This window comes from Cnephaeus nilssonii, assembly GCF_951640355.1.
Source record: "Cnephaeus nilssonii genome assembly, chromosome: X".
Classification (NCBI taxonomy): domain Eukaryota; kingdom Metazoa; phylum Chordata; class Mammalia; order Chiroptera; family Vespertilionidae; genus Cnephaeus; species Cnephaeus nilssonii.
In genome coordinates, this window is record NC_137071.1 from 40,879,374 (window position 1) to 40,905,128 (window position 25,755).

General features: G+C 38.1%; 1 protein-coding gene across 2 annotated transcripts in view; it reads right to left on the reverse strand.

Annotated features, from left to right (window-relative positions):
* Window positions 1-2,962: 2,962 nt before the first annotated feature.
* The window catches only part of UPRT (uracil phosphoribosyltransferase homolog), an 83,755-nt gene continuing 60,962 nt past the window's right edge, over window positions 2,963-25,755 (reverse strand). Inside the window, exons 3-7 of one of the 2 annotated variants that reach the window (XM_079764775.1) lie at window positions 25,639-25,708; window positions 24,540-24,602; window positions 6,063-6,224; window positions 5,311-5,409; window positions 2,963-3,224 (exon numbers count right to left, since the gene is read on the reverse strand). In XM_079764775.1, the coding sequence (XP_079620901.1) occupies window positions 3,118-3,224; window positions 5,311-5,409; window positions 6,063-6,224; window positions 24,540-24,602; window positions 25,639-25,708 (501 nt within the window). In that variant the 3' untranslated portion in view covers window positions 2,963-3,117. Of the gene's footprint in view, window positions 3,225-5,310; window positions 5,410-5,711; window positions 5,944-6,062; window positions 6,225-24,539; window positions 24,603-25,638; window positions 25,709-25,755 lie in introns of those variants that run through there. The other variant, XR_013813199.1, reaches the window with a different exon arrangement.

The following is a 25,755-nucleotide window of genomic DNA, read 5'->3' on the forward strand; positions in this document are numbered from 1 at the left end:
ATCATAGGTATGTATGTATGGGAAAAAAGCATATGGTGCTATCAGTGATTTCAGTCATGCACTGGGAGTTTTGGAAAATATCCACTATAGATAAGGGTAACCTACTGTAGTTCTACTGAAGTTTATCATAAAGCACAAACTGTAGATGAGGTGTAAATTAACACAAAATGTGGAGATATACATAATGACTTTATAGTATGTATTAATTGCTACTTCATGTCTATCTCTATGTAGCACTGACTCCTCCAAATGCTGGATATACTCAGGTTGATATTATGACTATATCTGTTATATAAATCCTATACTAAATGTGGGTGTTCAGAAAAATACAATTGTTTTCGTGTCAGAGAGCCTGGGACAAAAGCCAGGCAGGTAAATTGTACAGGAAATAGTTGACTTAGCAAGTGTAAGTTGCTCACACCTTGCACATTCCCAGAAGAGTCTGTTTTCATCAATGGCCCTTATCCAACTGATGGACATTGAGGTCTTGGAATGTTTTAACTCATAAAAGGTTTTTTGCACGCTTGGAGCTTCTTTGAACCACACTGGACCAATGTCTAGATAGTCTGTGCAAATAATGAGATTTAAGGTGATGATTTGCTTTCCTTAAGATGGTCTGTTTTGATAACTGTGCTCTATCATGCAGACAGTATGCCCATGTGACCAAGCCCCAATAAAAACTCTGGAATCTTATGCTCAAGTGAACTTCTCTGATATACTATACTTCACACCTATTGCTACACTTTGTAAATACAAGAATTAAGTATATCCTGTGCAGTTCCACTGGAAGAGTACACTTGGAAGCTTGTGCTTGGTTTTCTCCAGATTTTGCAGCATGTACCTAATTCCTTTTGCTGATTTTTCTTTGTATCCGTTTGCTGTAATAAATCATAACCATAAATATAGTGAATTCTGAGTCTTATTGAGTCCTGGGAGTGGTCATTGGGATCCCCAGCACAGGTACACTACATAATATTCAATTAATATAAAAGAACAAAGTAATGGAGGAATAAAGCAGGTATGTGAGACATATAAAATAGCAAAATTATAGATGTGAATCCTACTTTATCAGTAATTAAATGTAAATAAATAAATAACAGGAGACTTATCAAAAACATACAAGAAAAGCAGTGACACAATGTCAAAGTACTGAAAGAAAGAAAAGCTGCCAATCTAGAATTCTATACTAGGGAAATATCTTTCACAAGTGGAGGTGAAATAGAGACTTTTTTCGGACACAAAAGCTGAAAGACTCCATTAATAGGAGAGCTACACCATAAGAAATGTTAAAGGAAGTAATACGGATAGAAGGAAAATAATACCTGATGAAAATCTGGATCTACATGAAGAAATGAACAGTACCAAAAATGGATAAATAATAATAACTTCTTTTTTTCTTATTTCTTTTACATCTCTTTAGTAGCACCAAGGCTGGGGGGATGGAAGGATTTTGTTTAAATTCTTATATTATACACGAAATAGACTGTGATAAGTTAAAGGTATATATAAACCCTAAAAAAAACCAAACCAAAGCATTATATCTAATAAGCCATTAAGAGATAAAATGGAATGATAAATATTATTCAATCCAAAAAAATGTAGAAAAAGAAGAAAAAGTGAATAAAAAACCAAATGGGCCTACCATGACCACAGACAATGGGGCAGTGAAGGCCTGGGGCGGGGGCGGGGGCAGAGGCGGGCTGGAGGGGGTCAATGGGGGAAAATGGGGGTCATATGTAATACTTTCAACAATAAAGAATTATGTTTAAAAAAGGACAAATGGGCCTAATAGAACGCAAATATAAATAGCAAGATGGTAGGTTTAAAACCATTCATAATAATAACATTAAAGATGGCAATGTGGGTAAATGTCGGTATTCACCAGCCCTCACAACCACATCAAAATTACAGAACAACCATCATTCAGAAACACCTGAAATCTGGCTGAATGGAAGTCCTATGACTAGAAAAGTTGTCCTCTTTCTAGGACATTGATGGCATTAACAGTACTTAGCCCTTCCTTGTCAGCATCCAGACATTCTTGGTTTGATCTATGTAAGTTAAAGTTACAAATGCAGGAAATGCCCCACCATTTTTTCACTGCAATACCCTATCAGCACTACATAGGGTAGGAAATGAGTCAGGAAGAACATAATGGCTTGGCTGAAAAAAAAAAAAAATATATATATATCCTATATAATAAAAGGCTAATATGCAAATTGACCAAACAGTGGAATGACCGGTCACTATGACGCACACTGATCACCAGGGGGCATATGCTCAACACAGGAGCTGCCCCCTGGTGGTCAGTGCACTCCCACAGGGGAAGCGCCGCTCAGCCAGAAGTCGGGTTCATGGCTGGCAAGCACAGTGGCAGTGGCGGGAGCTTCTACTGCTTCCGTGGCAGCACTAAGGATGTCCGACTGCCAGCTTAGGCCTGCTTCCCAGGAGGAGCAGACCTAAGCCATCAGTCGGACATTCCCTGAGGGCTCCCTGACTACAAGAGGGCACAGGTCAGGCTGAGGGACACACCCCCCCCCCCCAGAGTGCACAAATTTCGTGCACCGGGCCTCTAGTATATATATATATCCTGGGTCTGCCAATTGAGTGAGGATATTAAGGAAATGTAAAATACAAGGAGGAATTTTTTTTCATCCTCTCCAAGTTACCAGCATCGAAAGTAAATAGTAGAAGAAGGTGAAAACAGCCACAAAAATGAAAACTCCCTAGAACTAAAAGCAAACTACACAAAATGCAAACTATACTGGGCCAAAGAACTTACTCCCATTTGGGTTTATTTGTGGCTGCAAGAGAAGTTAATAAATTAGGGAACAGTTCAATGTATTGAGGGGTAAGCAATTGGCATAAAAATATTATTAAAGTATTTTCTAAGAGTTGTGTGTGTTTCATTGTTGAATTTGGTGCCGACAGTCAAGAAAGAACCAAATAAAATAAAGAAACCTCAAATCTTTTCTTTTTACTATACCCACTTCCAAAAGTTACAAAGCATCTTTAACACAATTTTCTCTGCCAGTCCTCAAGTGAATCAGTAAAACAGATAGAAACTCAAAATATAACTGTAATATTACACAAGATAATTAACTTTCCTTTAACAACTTAGTCAGTTCCAAAGTATTTCTGTCCAAAATGTGTAGGTGCAACAGGATGAACTTCAGTAGTTAAAATTGTGATATCTGGGAACTCTTGAATGATTGATTTGGCACCTTCAAAAAAATAAAAGGAAGAAAATTATTATTAATGCAGGATTTTTGGTAACATTAGTTCAAATTCAGGGATTTTACGGTCAGTCATTAGGCCTCATATTGACAGAGGATCGAGAGCAATGACCTTTGAGTACCTAGTGAGATTTGGTCTCTTAGTTTTTAATGTCTGATATCTGAAAAGCTTTGATAATAGTCAGATTACACCTTCGCTCACTCACTAATAAATTCTTACAATCAATTATTTCATATCCATGATTTGAAAAATATATTCAATTATAGCAACTTTCCCCCTGAAGAGTCTTTTGCTTTGTTTTGTTTTATTTTAAAGGCAGCTGGAATAAAGAGAAAATAGTTCTTTCTGAAAGTAGGATCATACGTAAGCTGATGGTTTCTCAACTGGAACACTGTGAAAGAAGTGCAAAGACTTCTTATGTCAGAGCAAGCTAGCTTTTAAGAAATTAGTACTCTAACTTTTGCTGGGGGGGGGGGAGGTAGGAGGAGGGAGCAGGGAAAGAGAATAGCTAGTATCCCATTCAAACTAAAAAGCCATCGAAAGGCTGCCAAAGAATATGATTTTTTCATCTATAATGTTAAAGAATAGTATAATATTGTAATGTATACCATTAGAATTAACACAGTGAAGTTTCTACCCCCAAAGGCAGACAACCCAATAATTATTTGGTTATCTCAATGTTTACAATGCCACCTGTTATATATAAAAAGATGACCAAGCAAATTACCCCTTGTCACCATCAACATTTGAACTACAGGTAATTTTTAAAATTATAAAACAGCAAAATAATCAATGGCCTACTGAACGTAGCTCTCCCAAAATGGATACTCCATAACCGATTCAGGGTTGGCTGAAACTTGGAACCTTTGGAAATGAGGAAATGCCCTAACGAGGAGTCATATATTTCTCTTTCTCTTCAATTATGAAACAAATACAAATTCATTGTAGAACATTTTGAAAATAAAAAAAAAGTTTAAAAATAAATCACTTAGAATCCTACCAACCGAAGATAACCACTATTAACATTGTATGTGCATTTTAAAATGAAAATTGAAATAGTATTACACATCTGCCTAGCCTCTCTTGCTGAGGAAAGATTTATTAGGTTCCATGTTAAATCTAAGTCTGATTTTGGTAGTCATAATAGTCATCATTTGTATTAGTCATTTCAGAACTTGGTAATAACATTTAACACTATTTTAATGCTGTTATTTTTTTATCCTGCTCTTTTACATTTACCACATAGATTTTTTATGTCATTATTTTTCAAAAACATGATTTTTTTTAAATTTCTTTATTGATTAAGGTGTTACATATGTGTCCTTAACCCCCCATCCCCCCCTCATGCCCTCAACCCCCTGTTGTCTGTGTCCATTGGTAAAAATATGATTTAACATTTTCATAATATTACATCATTTGAATATATATTTATTTAACCATTTCCTTATTGTAAGTCATTTACATATTTTCAAATTGTTTTCTTACATGAAATATTTCTATATGCATCTATGATTATTTTATTAGGATACTTTCATAACTGTCCTAGATTGCATGGCAAAAAAAAAAAAAAAAGTAGGGTCTTAAATTAGGCTTACCTTCCTCAAGAAATGGAGAACATATAGTTTTCTCACGAGGCCCTTTGAGCAGAAGTCTAACTTTAAAAATTTCTGCTCTGCTTCACACTGCAAAGCTTACTTAAGTAAGACCACAGGGCTATCTAGAACCTCTAATTTCTTGATGTTTGGGAGCAGTTCTTGGGCTCATATGAGGAACCAGGAGATATAGAGACCTTTTGGCTATTTACAGGCTCTACCAAACAGAGCCCCTAGGAAAATAATCACAATCCCATTCCATGGGGTTAGTTCATGCTTTTCCATTTGAATAACATTATAATGGTGTAAAATATTATCACTAGGCTTACAGATAAGAAACACAAGTTTTAACTACCAAAATTAGATTTAGATTTAATGTGGAAGCAAATAAACTTTTTATCAGGTCGAGAGGCTGGCCAGATGCATACTTACCCACCCAAAGACCATCTGGAGCCCAGTTACTACCTCATGCTAAACTTACCATGAGGAGTGGAGAACAGACTGAGTAGGATGATAACACTGGGTTGAACTCCATGTTCTATAAGAACCTTTACAGCTTCAATTACAGTATTTCCAGTGCCTAAAATCAAATGACAACCAAATGAACTGTCAACTTTAACATTTTTCTCAAAATGTATTTGATGCTTATTTAAAGTAAAGGCAGTTTAGTAATCTAACATAAGGCATCACTAGGCAAAGCTTCATTATTTTTAATGATGGACATGAAACATACACTTTACAGTTTTCAAAGGCACAACAAGTCCAAAATTTATTCAGTATTTGAGATATCAAATATAACACCCACCCTCCATCCCAACCCCAGGAGACCATGCCATGATCTGAGTAAGCTTAGAAAACAAAATACAATGAGAAAAAATTTACCTCCAGAGATGATAAATCCTTGAGAAAATCATTGCTATAACTCATTGGGCTAGAGAGGGGACATATTTCAATATATTTTCTGTGTTCTATATATTTTGCCTCATTAGATCCGTTGCTTCAATGTGTTCATTTTAAGAAAGAAGCTCTTTGGAACTAATAAAGTTTGACTAATGTATATTCTCTTATTACTCAATAAAAATTCTCCAGTGAACTGCCCAGGGCAACTCCAAATCTAAGTGAGAAAAAAACATTTAGAAACAGTTTTTGCCTTATAAATGGTACCCAGAAGGTAGGCACTAAATTGAATTTAAACTCTAACCAAAGGTTACAGATTTAACTCAAGCCACTCACTGAGAATTGGGTACATCAGAAGGACTTTTCTCCTATAAATGTCTGGAGGGAACTTGGCATAATATACTTTGGCTCTTTGTGTCTCCTCATCACTCTGAATCAGGATCTTTCCAATACGTATGGATCGACAGCAATCTCGTAAACCTTGTTCCATTGCCTCACCTTGAAGAAGATAATAAAAAAGGGGAAAAAAGGGTTAGGGGAGATATAGTGAAAGTCCAAGAATAGGCCAAAGCAGTGTTTGTGACTGTTATTAACATAAAAAGGACATTGTCAAGACAGAAGCAATTCTTCTTAAGCTAACAGCTTTACTTCTGATATGTTCATATTTTATACTTAATGCAGATCAATGAAAGTAGAATAAGCTAGTTTTATTGCTGGTTTGAACATTTTCCATGATTACAGGGAAAAAAGTATTTTGTTAAGCTGCTCCCTGAGCTTTTCCAATATCAGGAACATTTTACTCTTATTACTTAAGGGAGCCTTTAAACCACCTAACTTGTTACTTTCATCTAAAAAATATAAAAGGTTTATGGAAGAATGAAGGCAACAGACCTAAGATCTCCTTTTAGATCAAGGTGGCATTAGGAGACATCAATTAGCAATGACTTTAGTGGCAAAGGTTTTGCTGACAATTAATGGAAAAATAGTGCATTGTTCCCTCTCCCATGCCCCAGAGAACCACAACCAACACCACCACCACCCACTTGGTTTCTAAACATGGAGCTATTCTGAGTCTGAATTCTTTTAAGGAAGTGTTTGCCAAAAGTCAATCATTGTCATACCATCTTAAAGATTTTAGGCTACATCAGAATTCTACTTGTATTATTATTTACTTAATATTTTTCTTTAAGTTAATCATTTTTGTTTGCATGTACTTTAAGAAGAAAGTTTATAATCACTACTGTAAACATAGAAATAGTTTCTAACATATGTGAAAATTGACCAATAGCTCTTAAGGTTAAAAACAACTGTATCTATGCATCACACATGGTCATTTGGTATACACTAGGCATCTGAGGACCAGGCTGCTGCCTTAGGGCAGGAGCTGGACTGAAACAGAAGAAATTGTAACTTAGAATTCCATATCCATTGTCTTTACCAGTATTAAAAAACTGAACAACATTATCCCAAATATCCTAACACAAGGAAGCTTAAACCTCCTACTTTAATTCAAGTATTCAGTTGCTCACAAATAGAACTTTATAGCCAGAGGAGAAAAGGGCAAGTTTATATGTTTTTTTTAAAATAATAGTCCATCTGTTTCCACTGCAAGCAAGTGGGGCTTCCACTGTACCCTGGATCTTGTGTAAAAAATAATCAAATTGCTGAATAGAAATAATCATCCCCATGTAACACATATAGGTTCCAATTACAGGCATGTGATTTTCCTGCACAAAGGTTAGTTTATAAGGGTAATCAGTTGTAGTCAAACCAAATACAATATTTATTAGACCAGCAAAAACTGTAAATACCTAGAGTTAATGACAGTTAAGTGATTTTGCCTACATGGTCACATACTCATCAAATATAAAATTAAAATTACTAAACAAGTCATTCAGTCCAGCTCAAAAGAAATAAAAAACAGAAAAAAAAATTTCTCCAGCCAAGTATGCAAAGGTCTGTGGGCTTGAAATTGTACCATCATTCAGAAGTCTTCAAGCTGCCCTATTCTCCCCAAGACAGCAATATCGCATCCTCCTATCATCCCATCCTCCCCTGAATATTTGTTAAATCTTTATTGTTGAAATTATTACAGATGCTCCACCTTCCCTCCCCACCCCCGCTTGCTCCCCACCACCTGGTCCCCACCCGACCCCAGGCCTTCACCACCCTATTGTCTGTGTTAATGGGCAATGCATATCTATATATATAAAAGACCAAGTGACCGACCACTTGTCTAACTGTGTGACAGACCGGCGGGTACATATGATGCGCATTTGCAATTTAAAAATAAACGTTGATTTGCGCATACGCGATACATATAAGGCTCCCATCGAATTTCTTTTTTTTTTAATTTTATTGTTTAAAGTATTACATATAATAGTAAATATATCTCCTTTTTTTCCCCATTGACCTTCCCCCAGGCTCCCCTACCCCCTGTCGCATGCCCTCATCCCATCCCCCGTGTCTTGTGTCCATTGGTTGTACTTATATGCATGCATACAAATCCTTTGATTGATCTCTTTCCACACCTCCCCAACACTCCGCAGCCTTCCCGCAGTAATTTGACAGTCTGTTCGATGCTTTACTTCCTCTGTATCTATCTTTTTGTTCATCAGGTTATAATGTTCTTTATTTTCAATAAATGAGATCATGAGGTATTTTTCTTTCATTGCCTGGCTTATTTCACTTAGCATAATGCTCGCCAGTTCCATCCATAATGCTGCAAATGGTAGGAATTCCTTCTTTTTATAACAGCGTAGTATTCCATTGTGTAGCTGTACCATAGTTTTCTAATCCACTCATCTGCTGAAGGGCATTTAGGCTGTTTCCAAATCCTACCAATGGTGAATTTGCTGCTATGAGCATAGGGGTGCATATATCCTTTGTGACTGGTGCTTCTAGTTTCTTGGGATATATTCCTAGAAGTGGAATTACTGGGTCAAATGGGAGTTCCATTTTTAGTTTCTAGAGGAAACTCCATACTATTCTCCACAGTGGCTGCACCAGTCTGCATTCCCACCAGCAGTGCATGAGGGTTCCTTTTTCTCCACATCCTCGCCAGCACTTGTCGTTTGTTGATTTGTTGATGATAGCAATTCTGACAGGTGTGATATGGTAGCGCATTGTCGTTTTGATTTGCATCTCTCAGAAAATTAGTGACTTTGAGCATGTTTTCATAAGTCTCTTGGCCTTCCTTCTGTCTTCATTCGAAGTTTCTATTTAGGTTCGTGGCCCATTTTTTTATTGGACCATTTATCTTCCTTTTATTAAGTTGTATGAGATCCGTGTAAATGTTGAAGATTAAACCTTTATCAGTGATAACATTTGCAAATATGTTCTCCCATACAGTGGGCTTTCTTGATGCTTTGTTAATGATTTCTTTTGTTGTGCAGAAGCTTTTTATTATGATGTAGTCCCATTTGTTTATTTTCTCTTGATCCATTGCCGTAGGAAGGGAATCGGTGAAGAAATTGCTTCGACATATGTCTGAGATTTCTCTGCCTGTGGATTCCTCTAGTATTTTTATGGTTTCCTGTCTTATGTTTAAGTCCTTTATCCATTTTGAGTTTATTTTTGTGTATGGTGTAAGTTGGTGGTCTAGTTTCATTTCTTTGCATGTATCTGTCCAATTTTCCCAACACCATTTATTGAAGAGACTGTCTTGACTCCATTGTATGTTCATGCCTCCTTTGTCAAATATTAATTCAGCATACTGGTTTGGGTCAATATCTGGGTTCTCTATTCTATTCCATTGGTCTATATCTCTGTTCTTGTGCCAGTACTAGGCTATCTTGAGAACAGTGGCTTTGTAATACAGCTTGAAATCTGGTATTGAGATCCCACCTACTTTATTCTTCTTTCTCAGGATTGTTGTGGGTATTCGGGGTCTTTTTTTTATTCCAGATGAATTTTTGGAGAGTTCTTTCTAGGTCTGTGAAATATGCCATTGGTATTTTAATGGGGAGTGCAGTGAATCTATAGATTGCTTTGGGTAGTACAGAAATTTTAATGATGGTGATTCTACCAATCCATGAACATGGTATGTCCTTCCATCTGTTTATGTCTTCCTCTATCTCTTTTGTCAGTGTCCTGTAGTTTTCCACATATAGGTCGTTTACCTCCTTAGTTAAGTTCATTCCTAATTATCTTAATATTTTTGGTGCGATGGTAAATGGGATTGCTTTTTTAATCTCTCTTTCTGTACGTTCACTACTGGTGTATAGAAATGCCATAGATTTCTTGGTGTTAATTTTGTATCCTGCTGCATTGACGAATTCATTTATTAAGTCTATTAGTTTTTTGATGGAGTCTTTCAGGTTTTTTATGTACAATATCATGTCATCTGCAAATAAGGAGAGTTTTACTTCTTCTTTTCCAATTTGGATGCCTTTTATTTCTTCTTGTCTAATCACAATGGCTAATAGTTCCAGTACTATGTTGAACAGGGATGGTGAGAGTGGGCATCCCTGTGTTCTTCCTGATCTCAGGGGAAACGGTTTTAGTTTTTGCCCATTGAGTATGATGTTGGCTGTGGGTTTGTTATATATGGCTTTTATTATGCTGAGGTATGATCCTTCTATTCCCACCTTGCTGAGAGTTTTTATCAAAAATGGGTGTTGGGTTTTGTCAAATGCTTTTTCTGCATCAATTGATATGACTATGTGACTCTTATCTCTCAATTTGTTTATGTGATTTATAACCTTTATTGATTTGCGGTAATTGTACCATCCTTGCATCCCTAGGATAAATCCTACTTGGTCATGATGTATGATCTTTCTGATGTACTGCTGAATCTGATTTGAGAGAATTTTGTTGGAGATTTTGGTATCTATGTTCATGAGGGATATTGGCCTGTAATTCTCTTTCATTGTGTTGTCTTTATCTGGTTTTGGTATTAGGGTGATGCTGGCTTCATAGAATAAGCTTGGAAGTGTTCCTTCCTTTGAATTTTCCGGAATATTCTGAAGAGGACAGGTTTTAGTTATTTCTTGAATGTTTGGTAAAACTCCCCTGTGAAGCCGTCTGCCCCTGGACTTTTGTTAGCTGGAAGCTTTCTGATGACAGCTTTCAGCTAACAAAAACTAATTTCTTCCATAGTTATTGGCCTATTGAGATGTTTAGATTCTTCCTGATTGAGTTTTGGAAGGTTGTATTTTTCTAGGAATATATCCATTTCCTCCAGGTTGTGCAGTTTGTTGGAATAGAGTTGTTCATAGTATTTTTTAACAATCCTTTGTATTTCAGTGGGGTCTGTTGTTATTTCTCCTCTTTATTTTCTGATTTTATTTGGGTCCTCTCTCTTTGCTTCTTGGTGAGCCTGACTAGAGGTTCATCAATCTTGTTTATCCTTTCAAAGTACCAGCTCTTGGTTTTGTTGATCTTTTGTATTGTTGTTTTTTTATTATTTTTGGTCTCTATGTCATTTATCCCCACTCTGATCTTTATTATTTCCTTCCTTCTGCTTACACTGGGATTTTCTTGCGGCTCTCTAACTCTTTGAGTTGTAGGGTTAGGTAATTTATTACCATTGTTCTTTTTTTCTTTTTTTCAGTAGGTTTGTAGAGCTATGAACTTACCTATCAGGACTGCTTTCCCTGTGTCCCATAGATTTTGGATTGTTGTGCTTTCATTGTCGTTTGTTGCCAAGATGTTTTTTATTTCTTCTTGATCTCTCTGGTAACCCAGTCATTGTTTAATAACATGCTGTTTAGTCTCCATGTGTTTGATTTTTTTGGATTGTTTTTATTGTAGTTGATTTCCAGTTTTCTGCCATTCTGATTTGAGAAGATGCTTGATATGATTTCCATCTTCTTGAATTTGAAGAGACTTTGCCTGGGACACAATATGTGGTTTATCTTGGAAAATGACCCATGTGCTGTAGAGGGCCGCCTGGGCGGCACCTGGGCATTTCCTTAATTATCATCAGCTGAACTCAGGGCTTAGGCTGAGTCACACCCTGGGAACATGCTTCCCCAATGAGGCTGGGCATGTTAATCAGTTCTGACTTCATAGCAGCCCTGGTGTCAGCAGGGGCAGGTCTAGATATGTAAATCCAGTAATGCTAGGGTCTAGTTAAGAATGCAAATAAGCTCCTTTGATCCTAAGTTTTGGTGTTACTTCCTGGATTTTTGGGATATAAGATAAACCTGCTGGGTGGCTCAGGGTCGTCGTCATGCTGCCTCTCCATCAGAGAGGAAAGATGGCGCCCCACCCAGCCCCATGAATCTATTTCTGCGTCTTGTTTTCTTTATTTCTATTATTTCTCAATCCCTGGCCGCCTCCATTTAGGACCGGTTTGTTCATCTCTCTTTCCGCGCGGGACGCGGTAAAGGGAGATCCCCGCCATGTTTGGCCCCTGCTGCATCAGGCCCCTGCATAATGGCGACCAACGTGGGCCGTGAAAGAGGCAACAAGAGGTAAGAGGCAAGGGATCGCTCCCAAGAATTTGCGCGCGCCACAGATTTAAGAAATGTAAGGTAATGGGGAGTGTATTGTATTGAACTGAATTGAAATAGCCAGGTGTTAAACATGGGTAATCCTTCTAAATGCTTTAACCTATGCTCTGTTAAGCATAGTCAGATTCTTGATTTCTTTCTTAAGTTTTGTTGATGAAACCTGGGAAAAGGTCAGAAAGCAGTTGCATGCTTGATTCAGCACAGGAGACTTTAAGAATGTCTAAGTGGGGTACAGCCAAGGCCTTACAGCCTGCAGTGGAAGGGTGCAAGTCTCTAAGAATACCATCTGCACCTACTCTGCCTCCACCTGTAAACTACTTGTAACAAGTAGAAAAAGATTAAAGGAAGTTTCTCAGCAACTGCCAATAATTCTTTATCTTAAAAAATCCTTTTCTTTCCTTAAAAAAAATAATAAAAATAAAAAATGAAAAAATAAATAAAATAAAAACAGATGCCAGACCATTACTGAAACTTCCCCTGAAGAAACAAGGAGGTGGGGGAAGGGAGACACGTGGTGATCCAATATGGACACCACTCCCCAAGAAAGCCACTTTGAGAGGCCTCATCTTCTCCATCTTTATTTATTTTCCAGCTAATGACTTAAAGCTTTTACAAAATCATAAATGCATCCAGGATTTCTGTGCACATGCAAAGGGAAAAGGCCAGTTTAAAAACGAGTGCGCATAGTTTTGAGCTGAACTTGACCTTTTGCTGTGTACAGAATAAAAACCCAAGACTGTCTTGGCCTTAAAAATGGCGGAGATGAACCAGAGAAAGAAATACAGAGTAGTTCCCCAAGGCGATCTAAGGTAGCTCTTTTTTTTTTAATTTCTTTATTGATTAAGGTATCACATATTTGTCCTCGTCCCCCCATTCCCATCCCACACCCCTCCCCACACATGCCCCCACCCCCCTGTTGTCCTTAACCGCTGGTTAGGCTCATATGCCTGCACGCAAGTCCTTTGGTTGATCTCCCCCTTTACCCCCACCCTTCCCTACCCTCCCCCTGAGGCCCGACAGTCTGATCCATGCCTCCTTGTTTCTGGGTCTGTTCTTGTTCATCAGTCTATGTTGTTCATTATTTCCCCTAGATGAGTGAGATCATGTGCTATTAGAAATACACTTATAAGAACCGAAAATGAGACAAGCAATAATGGTTATGGTAACAGGCAAATGAATCAGTGTGTAGTGAGTTTCTTTCTGGGCCAACAGTTCTTTTGAGACCCAATTTCAATGTCCAACAGTTCCTTATGTGTACATGTCAGCACTGACATTTCAGTTCTGGATGGTGGACAAATGGTGGTAATGCAGGTCCGACTCTGTCCGGTTTGGTCCTGGGCAATCTGCAGGTAGCTCTTTTGAAGTTTCCCACCCGAGGCAGGTAACCAGCAAGTAAATAGTCAAGTTTACATATGAATGGCTGAGAGTTTGCTTCTTGACTTCCCCAGCAGGAAAATTGTGATCTTTTTGAAATTTAGTGGCTGGGCGAAGCCTATGGGCTGGAAATTTAAAAGAACTTGGGAGTTTACTAAATCAAATGATAAATTTAAATTATCTAAATGTACTGAAATTGATAATACTGAAATGTTGATCTAAATATGCCTAGTATGTGCTCGCTTCGGCAGCACATATACTAAATATGCCTAGTATGAAGTCTAGATGATATAAGTTAATCTATTAATTGAATATGCCTTATATTTTATTTGAAATGTATCCTTAAAAATGTAAAAGTATTATTGATTTGAGAAATGCTAAGTATTTGATTTGCTACCTGAAAAATTGAAGCTCTGAAAGTTTAAGTCTATTTTCTCATCATGAAAAGGCTACAAAAATGAAAAACCCAGAACCTTTTTTCCTAAGAAAAATGTCGGATTTGACCAAAAGAAAAAAAACAGGCTAGTTCCAGCAGCAGATTGGCATTTCCATAATAAAGAGTAGTTTTTAAAATGCTAATGAAAGGTGTTAAAAATTTAACCTTAAGGTCTTCAAGACAAAATTTATCCAAAGTAAATGCCTTAAAACAATTGGAATTGGATTTGAAACTCAAAAATTGTTAAAAAAATATATATATATATATAAAAATAAAGTAGCCCAGATAAAGACTTGCTATGCCCCTTGTTAATGCAGGAAGGCGTAGTCGACCTACCCCCAGCATTCAGGTAGGCAAGTTCCTGCCAATAGCCATTTTTAAGAATGTCATTTACATTTGAATAGACCAAACCTGTTTCGCCATCTTTAAATAGGTTTGGCTTTGGCGCTTAAAAATCTTAAAAGTTTGCTTAATTACATAAATAATAAAAGTTTATTAAATATCTAGATATTTTGAAATGGAAAAACATTAAAATATTAATCTAAATTTGCCTCATGAAAGATTTAGAGGACAGAATTGAATCTCTTTGATTATGTCTTGTGTTTTAGAAATTTATTATTATTAAGAATATAAAAGAGTTGTTAATCAAAGAACTGCTAATATTTGACTTGCAAGCTCTGAAAGTTTAAAGTGCAAATTGAATTGAGAGAAATTATATAAATGTGGTATAATACCTAAAATATAAAAACGTGTTTTTGAGAAAATAAAATGTTTTCTCTTGAATAATTAGAAATTCAAAATATGTTACTTCTTGGTCTGATTTAAAAAAGAGAATTAATTCTGTGATACAGTTTAAATTTAATTGATATTCTTTAAGATAATTTTTAAGTATATAATCTTTAAATCATATATATAAATATATATTATATATTTGATCTTTCCAGGTGTATTTCAAGGTTTTGAGAGTGGCTTTTGGACATTTCATTGGGCCCTTGAAATGTATTTCAAAAGTCTATTCTCTCTTAAAAGAAATATTTTTTAATTAAACCGATTGATACTTGAAATTGCATGGAAAGCTTTATCAAATAAAAATTAATTAATGTATTTTACTTATATACATATATATTAAATGTTATGAAAGGTTTCACCTGTAAGAAAGACAAAAACAATATATTTCTTATATATAGCCAAAATTTTCAACAGCAGTAGAATTTCAAGAAAGACAAAAGCCTCAAGCAGCCTGCATTTTTGAATCGGCTGGAGGTGGGACACTGTTTATGCTTTTGGATCAGAACAATAAAGTATCAAACGTATAAGTTTTACTGAATAAGTTTCTTTGCTTTTTAAATTAAAGATACCTATTTAAGTTACCTTATAAATTGGATTTTTAAAATATAATCAATGTCTCATATAAATTAAGTTACATGAGAAGCCAATGTTTTTATAAGTAGTTGAATCCTGACTCGTAGTAGCCTGCATTCTTAATTAAGCTAGAGGAGGAGCAACATTTGCAGCTTGTGAGGCAGCCGCCATCTTGCCTGCCCCTCTGGCCAAGTGGTTACTGCCCGCCATCTTGAAATAACAAAGGCCAACCCCTTTCCTTTAAATAAGCCAATGTCTTTGAAAGCAATTTAAATAAGTCTTCTAAGAAAGTTACTGAAGGCTTCCCATGATCCCTCTGTATATGCAAATAAGCAAAGAGGATACTTTAAAAATATAATTATAAATTTATTATAAGGAGAAATTTTAAAATTTTAAATTCTCTTTCACTAACATTTACAGTATAAACTGAAGATTATTGTTAAAATGATAAATCTGAAAGTAAATTAGTAGTCAGCCTTACTGTAAGAGTACTTGTAATATAGCTAGCTAGTCACCTGAGGCTTGCCTTTCAAGCTGTAACCACACAGATTACTTGTTGTAAAAGAAAGACAAAGATTCTTAAATGAAAGTCTCTGTAGTCTGAAAATTATTTTGGAAAGAAATAAGAAGAGGTTTCTTTCAAATATCATAGGGATTGTAATTGATAATCAATACATTAGGCCTCAGAAGGTGGAGATAAGAAAAGGTTGTCTTAAAAGATTAAATGACTTTTAGAAATTATTAGGAGACTTTAACTGGTTAAAACCTTTTCTATATAAAAAGAAATTGATAGCCAGTTTGAGATTGAATTGCCATGGCCTAGAACAAAGAATATTCTTACATGATATTCTACAATTTCATTATAATTTTTGATATTTTACAACAGCATATTGTACAATTATCCCAAACTTACAAACTAATTCTTTGAATGTTTGGCAGCAATTTAAAAGGACATGAAAGGATTTAATCCCTTCCACGGTGTGGAGGGCCCCTTGAGAAGGCACTTGAGCATTCTATATTGGCCTCTCTTGCCCTTTCTGCCAAGAGGGACCATCTTCTCACAATCCAATTGCCCACAGCTGTTGCCTAGGTTTTCAGTTAATGCTGAGGTTGAAACCTCGTGGTAGCTGGTACCATAAATCTGTCTCGCACACAATGGCGTGAGCTGGGCCCTCCATAGAAAAGAAACCTGGGTTCCCCAAGATATGTGATCAATGCCGGGGCCCCACCAGCAGGCGAGGGGATCCCAAGGCAGGTGCTGGGCATGGAGGCCATAGGGGCATAAGCTACCAAGGAGACAAAACTGAACCTCACATCACCCTGCTTGGCCCCGGAGGATGGCTGGTTAGTCAAAGACGGGTAAGATTCCTCAGGGCAGGAACAACCTAAGACAGGCACAGTTGCAGAGGGGCCATCAGGAGAGAACTTGGGGGTCAACAGAGGTGGGGCACAGATCCTCACCCCCCCCCAACATTACAGGGGCTTGAACACTCGCCCCTTCTGAGGGAGGTCTCCTGCCCCATGGCTGCTTTGCGCTTCCCATGCCCAGCTCAGATCGGGACCCAGGCAACATACAGAGACTTGGCCCAGCTCAGATCGGGAAGAGACCCAGATAACAGAGACTTGGCCCAGCTTGGATTGGGACCCAGGCAACAGAGAGTTGGCTGATGGCAGCTGCCCTATATCTAAATCCAGGAATGCTCAGGGCTTTCTCAAGGATGCAAAATAATCCTTTTCATTAATATTTACAGAGTAAACTAAGATTGTTGTTAGAGTATTAAATTTGACAGTAAAATAGTCAAGTTTTCAAATTAATTTAATTACCTAAATGAAATAAGTGAATATTCAAGAAAATTTAATTGTACAAAAGCTGTTCCTAAAGTATTAACCAAAATTTCTATTGATAGTTCATTTCATGGTAAAATTACTTAACATTCAATGAACCTAAAGCAGTCATATTTTTGTGCAAAAACTTAAAATTTAAAGTTATCAAGACTGCATTATGAAAATTTTCCAAAAGCCTCCTAATAATTAAATAAAAATAAGGGGGGATAGTGGAGTAATATTCTGTAAGGAAAAATATCCTGAAAGTAAATTACATCTAGAAATTTTTTACTTTGAAAATTAATTTTTATTTGTAATGCAAACAGCAAGACACCCATGAAAAACTCACATGGTGTCAAAATAAACCAAAGGAAAATTGTTTGGGCAAAAATTAAAAGGATCCCAAGTCTAATTTATAGAAAAGAGTTCTTTATTAACCTTTGGTCAAGAATGTGTTTATATTTCCAGAAAACTCCAAACCCCATATGGATTCCTGCAACAACAGATCTCAGAGAGGACCTGATAGGACTACTGCAGCCACAGAAGAAGAAGTGGCCCCCAAGAACAGAGGAGAAATAGTCCAGAAATAAAGATAGTGAAGATGCCTTGCCATGCTAGCAGTCAGCACCTGTGCATTGCTGCAGGTTGCCCATGACCAAGGGCAAGGAAGGTCGGTGTGCACGCACTTCCAGGCCATGTGTGCACACCTTCTGCATAGAAGTCAAAATGTTTGATGTTTTGTGTTTTTACCAGGACCCCTGACTTGGGGTCTTGCCTTATTTCTAACTCACGGAATGGTATTAACTGACACATTAAAAGAAATGTTATACCTCAGGCATTAACCATTTTTACAGATGGATCCAGTTCTGGAAAGGCTGGATCTACTGCAGCAGGAGAACAAAGATCCTTCAAACTTTTTATATTTCAGTAGAAATACAAGCTCTTACTTGTGCCTTAACAGATTTTGCTACAGAGTCCATCAACCTATAGTAATAGTGCATATGTGGTAAGTATGGCCAAAATTATTGTAACCGCTACTATAGGGCACACTAATTCAGAGGAAACTTTTCATTTAATTTTCAGCCTTTAAAATGTTATTAGAGAAGGACAATTTCCATGTTTTATTGGAAACAGTGTTCTCAGTCTGTTATCCACCTCTCTGTGCTTAGGGGTAAATCCCCGAGGACTTAAACCTAATCAAATTGACAAAATAGATGTCACTCAATAGTGGAAAGAGCCCATCGTACTCTTAAAATCATTTATTAAAACAAAAAGGGGGAGACAGGTGTTATGTGTCACCTCAAAAGAGGCTCAGTCATGCTTTTTATACTTTAAAAATTTTGAATTGTGAGCAGAGGATCATACAGCAGGTGAAAGGCATCAGGCCTCCTATATAATAGCCTTCACCAAGTCAGCTAGGTGGAAGGAAGCACAAAACAAGACAAGGGTTTTATCAGATTCAGTAATAATGTGGGGAATAGGTTATATTTTATATTTTTCCAGAAGGAGCAATGCAGCCAATTCGGGTGCCAGAGCGTTACATCCGTCACCACAATGGACCCAGAGAAGCTCCTGTGTCCATTCACTCAAAAGGACTGAGAGCTGCCCTGATGACAGCAAAGCGGAGGAAGAAGAAAACTGAAAGCTACACAAAGGACTGAGGTGCCAACATGGAGTCATCTGAAGAAAACAACTGAAGCACAGCAGATTGTGGAAAAGCAAGAAGTTGAGGCTACTTCTTCAACCATGTTCCTGCTCATGCTAGCATCTGTTAGCTGCCAGTCTTCTGCAAAGTCTTGAGCAGCCAAGTCCAAGGACTCTTGAGTAAATATACACCAGCAGCAAGAGAGACTTTCTTTCATTTATTAGCTAAAAATGTTAACATGTACATAGTTCTGATTTCTCTTATTGTTGTTTTGCATTGGCATTGTTTTGTTATTAATAGCCAGAGATTTGCTCTTGACATTCAAGTTTTGAAAGTGATAACATGTATGTAGTTTAGTTTTGCATTGGCATTTTTTGCAATTGTGTTGATATTAGAGCTTTATTCTTAATGTTTAAATTTTAATTTTATTATAGTAGCTTAAAAACAAAAGAAAGGGTGAGGTGTAGAGGGCCGCCTGGGAGGCACCTGGGCATGTTTGGCCCCCGCCGCATCAGGCCCCTGCATGTGCACTTGAGAAGAATGTATATTCTGTGGCTTTGGGGTGAAATGTTCTGAAGATGTCAATTAATTCCATCTGATCTAGTGAGTCATTTAGGATTGATGTTTCTTTTCTGATTTTTTGTTTAGAGGATTTGTCCAAAGGTGATAGTGGGGTATTAAAGTCCCCTACCTGACTGTATGGCTTATGGCTGTCAATCTCTCCCTTGATATCCTCCAGGAGGTTTTTTTTTTTTTATGTATTTGGGTGCTCCTGTATTGGGTGCGTATATGTTTACCAGAGTTATTTCTTCTTGTTGGATTGTTCCCTTTAGTATTATGAAGTGGACTTCCTTATCTCTTGTTATGTCCTTCACTGTGACATCTAATATGTCAGATATAAGTATTGCTACCCTAGCTTTTTTTTCATTTCCATTCAGCTGAAAAACCTATTTCCATCCCTTCATGATCAGTCTGTGTGAGTCTTTTTTTCTGAGGTGGATTTCATGTATACAGCAGATGTATGGGTCATGTTTTCTTATCCACTCAGTTACCCTATGTCTTTTGATTGGGGGCATTTAATCCATTTACATTTAAAGTTGTTATTGATAGGTACTTGTTTGTCTCCACTTTTATTCTTTACCCCTGTGTTCCTTCTTCACTTCCTATTTCTTTTTTTTACAGCAGACCCTTCAGCATTTCTTGCATTGCTGTTTTGGTGGTAATATACTCCCTTAGTTCTTTTTTTGTCTGCAAAGCTCCTGATTTCCTTCTGGCCTGGTGTGTTTCTGTTGAGAAATCAGTTGATATTCTAATAGAAGATCCCTTGTAGGTAACTCTCTGTCTCTCTCTGGCAGCCTTTAAGATTCTTACTTTGTCGGTGGTGTTTGCCAATTTACTTATGATGTGTCTTAGTGTCGGTCTTTTGGGGTCAACTTCTTTGGGACTCTATGTACTTCTTCGACTTGCATAGTTTTTTTCTTGCCAATATCAGGGAAGTTTTCTGTCATTATTTCTTCAAACAGGTTTTCTATTCCTTGCTTCTCTTCCTCTCCTTCTGGTATTCCAATTAAGCAAATATTGTTTCATTTTGTGTTGTCCCAAAGCTCCCTTAGGCTCTCCTCTTGCTTTTTAAGTCTTCTTTCCAGTTGCTGCTGTGTTTGTGTGTCTTTTCCTACCTTGTCTTCTAATTTGCTGATGCAGTCCTCAGCCTCTTCTTGCCTACTGTTGAAGCCTTCCATTATGTTCTTTAGTGTAGCTATGTCATTCTTCATCTCCTCTTGGTTCCTTTTCATGTTGGTGACATTCTCATTCAGCTCCTTATAGTTCTCATTGAGTTGTGTGTATTTGTCATTGAGTTATGTGTATTTGTCATCCAGCCATTTAAACATCCTTATAACCATCACTCTGAATTCTTTCTCTCATAAGCTGCTAGCCACAATTTCATTTAACTCCATTTCTGGTGATTCCTCTTTTTCTTTCCTTTGGGAATTGCTATTTTGTCTTCTCATGTTTTGCTGTAACGTTTTAATTGTAGGTCCGATTGGTTTGATACTCAGGTTCTTTTGGGGATGGTGCTACTGGTGTGATATCTCAGGTCTCCTGGGCTTGGTAATCTAGTGTAGCTCCCTACTTGAGCTATTTGGGTTTGTTGATGTAGGCCTGTGAGCTGGAAATGTACAACTGCGGTGCCTAGAAGTAAGCAGCCGTCGGGGGGGAGGTGTCCCAATTTTTTGCTTTCTTGCGCCCTTGATTGGAGTTGCGCATGCCCTGTGGGGACTCATAGTGGCACCCAAGAACTATCTGTTGGGGTGACGGGGCTCTAGAGGCCTGCGCTCTGGAAAGGCGTGACTGTGGTGTCCAGAGTTCTGTAGTTGTGGGGTGGGCAGACTCAGCTTTTGCTGCTGCACCTGTGGTGGATATGTGCACACTCCCAGTAGAGGCTCACATGGGTACCTGTGGTGCATTTGCCAGTGAGGGGCGCTGAAGCTCTCTGAAGGGCCCTGGCACTGAAACTGCATAATTGATGAGTGTGTGGGCAGGTATCCAGGATGAGTGAATTCAGAATTTCTACTGCCAGGGGGAGTGCATCCCCATTTGTCCAAGATAACACCCAGCAAGGACTCACAGCAGCTCCCACAAGTGCCCTGTGAATAGATGGGCTCAAGGTGCCTGCCCATTGGAAATGCGCACGCGGTCTGTGGCTGGCAGTGCGTTTGCCAGTGTGTTAGCCAGCACAGAGCTCTGACGCACTTTGAGGGGCCCTGGCGCCAAAGTTATGCAGCTGGGGTATCTGCAGGCAGTTATTCAGGCAGAGGAAATTCAGAATTCCTACTGCGGTGCAGCATGCCCTTGTCTGTCCAGAATCACACCAGCAGGGGCTTCCAGTGTCTCCCAAGCACTGCCTACAGAGTGATGTGCCCTGGATGTCTGTGCTGCTGGAGACGTGAGAATGTGGGGTCCGGAGTTCTGCCGCTGGGGATGGAGAAGGTGCACTTACTGCTGTGGGAATGGTGCACCATTGGAGGTGTAGGTCCCAGGATTTACAGGTCTACGGCTGGGGTAGCAAGATTTTGGCTGTAGTGGCTGCTGGGTTGCAGGCAGTGTGAAAGTCCTGACTGGGTGATGGTTCTGATGAGTTCCTAGAAATGGCCGCTGTCCCCTGCAAGATGGCATGGGTTCTGTGCCTGAGTCCTGCAGTCCAGGGGATGCCCACAGTGGTGGGAGTCTCTCCTTGTTCAAGAGAGCCTGGTCTGCCAGCCCCTGCTGGTCCTGCGAGATTTAACTGTCCCTTACTCACTCACACACACACCACACACATCCACACACTGTCCTTTCATACCCTCACTCACTCACTTCCTCTCCCTCACCTCTGTCTTGCCAGCCGCCATTTTTTCAGTCCCCAAATTAAACTTCCATCGAATTTCTTAATAGCATTACTCCTTTCAGGAATGCTGTGTCATAAATTAAAATTGAAAGTAGGTTCAATCATCATGCTGCTGAATACTCTTAAGAGTAAATGGGATCTTTGTAATGGTACTAGATTTATTATCAAGATTGCAACCTAACATAATCGAAGCTGAAGTATTAACAGGATCTGCAGAAGGAGAGGTTGTTCTGATTCCAAGAATTGATTTGTCCTGGTCTAACACTAGCTTCCCATTTAAATTAATTCAGACAGTTTCCCGTGATGCCAGCATTTGCGATGACGATTAGTAACTCACAAGGACAAACTCTAGACAGAGTAGGAATATTTCTACCTGAACCTGTTTTCGGACATGGTCAGTTATATGTTGCTTTCTCTCAAGTTCGAAGAACATGTGATGTTAAAGTTAAAGTTGTAAATACTTCATCACAAGGGAAATTAGTCAAGCACTCTGAAAGTGTTTTTACTCTTAATGTGGCATACAGGGAGATATTAGAATAGGTTTAATCAATTTATCATTGTTTTTATCAATGTTGTTTTTATATCATCTTTGTTGTTGTTATATCATGTTCTTATTGTTTATTTATTAATCAATTTATATATTATTTTCATACTAGAGGCCCAGTACACAAGATTCATGCACTGGAAGGGGGGGGGGTCCCTCAGCCTGGCCTGTGCCCTCTCTCAGTCTGGGACCCCTTGCTCCTTACCACCCACCTACAGCAGATGTAGGAGAGGCTCCCACCACTGCTGCTGCACTCACCAGCCATGAGCCTGGCTTCTGGCTTAGCAGCGCTCCCCCTGTGGGAGTATGCTGACAACCAGGGGACAGCTCCTGCATTGAGCATCTGCCCCCGGGTGGTTAGTGTGCATCATAGTGTCCAGTCATTCCGCCATTCAGTCGATTTGCATATTAGCCTTTTATTATATAGGATACATTTTACTAATTTTCTTTCATCTCTAATACTTCTATTATTCAGAAAGGGTGAATAGTGATATTAAAATATGTCTTCTAATTAATTTCCTTTCAATGTGCATGAATCTGTGCACTGGGCCACTAGTATGCATGTAAGTTCTTAGGCTAATTTCTTCTCTTCCCTCTTTCCCCTTCCCTCTGAGATTTGTCACTCTTGTGTCATGTATCCATGCCTCTGGTTCTATTTTATTCATCAGTTTAATGTGCTCATTGGATTCCACATATAAGTGAGATCATGTGATATTTGTCTTTTTCTGACAGGCTTATTTTGCTTAGCCTAATCATCTCTGGGTCACTCCATGCTATCTCAAAGGGTAAGAGATCCTTCCTTTTTACAGCTATATAGTATTCCATTGTATATTTGTACTACAGGTGTTTTTTTAAATTTATTTTATTCTTGAGAGTATTACAGATATCCCTCATTTCCCCCCTGTGTCCCCTTTCACCCATCTCCCATCCCATTCCAGGCCTTCACCTATCTATTGTCTGTGTACATGGGCTATGCATATATACATGTAAATTCTTTGGTTAATCTCTTCCCACCCTGACTTCCCCCTTCCCTCTGAGATTCATCACAGTCTGTTCCATGTATCCATGCCTCTGGCTCTATTTTATTCATCACTTTATTGTATTCATTAGATTCCATATATGAGTAAGATCATGTGATACTTGTCTTTCTTTGACTGGCTTATTTTGCTTAGCATAATACTCTCCAGGTCCTTCCATGCTGTCTCAAAGGGTAAGAGATCCTTTTTTTTTTTTTTTTTTTTTTTTTTTTTTTTTTTTTTTTTTTTACTGCTGTGGTACATTTACACCATTGTATTCCATGGTGTAAATGCACCACAGTTTTTTATCCACTCATCTACTGAGGGGCACTTGGGCTGTTTCCAGATCTTAGCTATTATAAATAGTGCTGCTCTGAACATAGGGGTACATATATAATTTCTGATTGGTGTTTTGGAACTCTTAGGATATATTCCTAGAAGTGAGATCACTGGGTCAAATAGCAGTTCAATTTTTAATTTTTGGAGGAAACTCCATATTATTTTCTATAGTGGCTGCACCAGTCTGAATTCCTACCAGCTGGCTTGCCTATGGGGCAGGCCACTAGGAAAGATGCTCTGCAGTTAAAATTAGCCAAACTAAGCAACACACAGGCCATGATTCCAATGCACCATGAGGATAAACAACACAGACAGTGCGATTTAAGCTAAAGCATGCTTCAATTATGACAGAAAATCTCACTTCTCTCCTGGGAAACTGCAAGTGTTTATATGCATGCAAATGGACAATATCACACATATGTGAACCTACCGCTTCTCATTATGCTGACGCCACAATTTCCCTTCTCAAATTTCACTCCTTCATACTTGTACCCTGTTGAAAATAAATTCAAAGAATGTATCTTTCATCATTGGAAAAACCTACTTATTTTATAAAGTCCCTATGGTGTAAAACAGATGGGTACTGAGCAACCCTTTTCCAGACACACTATAAAATGTCTTAGGTTCCCTGTGAAAGTAATGAGAAGAGTCAAAACTTTTCATAGTTATTTCTTAATTCTTCATAAGAAACCTGTGTGGATAATTGGGGGAGGTGGACTTCACCAAGTGGGAATAGGACATATGATAGCATGATATTCACAAACATATTCCTCAAATTGAATTCAGAGAATCACTGCACTCCAAGAATGCTATAAGCACCATCAATTCAACCAGCACCCACTGTGAGCCACAGCAGAGAGCCTCCTCATTCTGTCCCTTTTATGAGCCTCCATTCTGCCTTTAAAAGCAAAAGAAAGAGACTGAAATCATTACCAAGACATGTTCAACTCTTGGTCTCATCCTGAATCTGTTTCAATTATGCAGCAAGCTCATCTCCCAATTTAGTGTCAAACTTTGAATAGAACAGCTTCCATTACTTACTAAAAAAACAAATCAGTATTTTAAATCCCTGAAACAAGAATCTTTGGCTGCTTTCTATTTTAGTAGCACAAAGCACCTTCTCTAATTCTCATCATTTTTTGTTTTCTTTTTCTTTTTTACTTCTCATCCTTTTATTTGGAGTTTCAATGCCAAACCAGTACATCCATTTGCTTCCCCAAAGAGATGAAGATAAACTGCCAGCAATTCTTAATTCTGGTCCCAATGGGCTGTCACCAAAGGCATCACCTGCATGCTGAAGAATATTCATTAACCTTTAACTTGAATTGACAAGCAAGCCAGTAACAAAAAGTCAGCCACATAAATTTCTTTAATAAATGTCTCTAGGTTTATTAAGTTGTTTAAAAGAACAGCTCCACTTGGACTCCACATTCTGCATACTAATTTATGCAGGCTGTTTTCTTTCCATTTCCCCCACTTCTAACTCAGAATTTTTATGAGAAAAATATTACAGTAACAGCTGTGATTACCCGTTGGAGTGGTCACCATGCATTCTTTATAAGGCAGCTGATTCAATCCCTCTTCCACAACAAGTCTGATCTAGAAAGTAAAAGAAAGAATAAGTTGAATATCTGCTAAGAATTTCC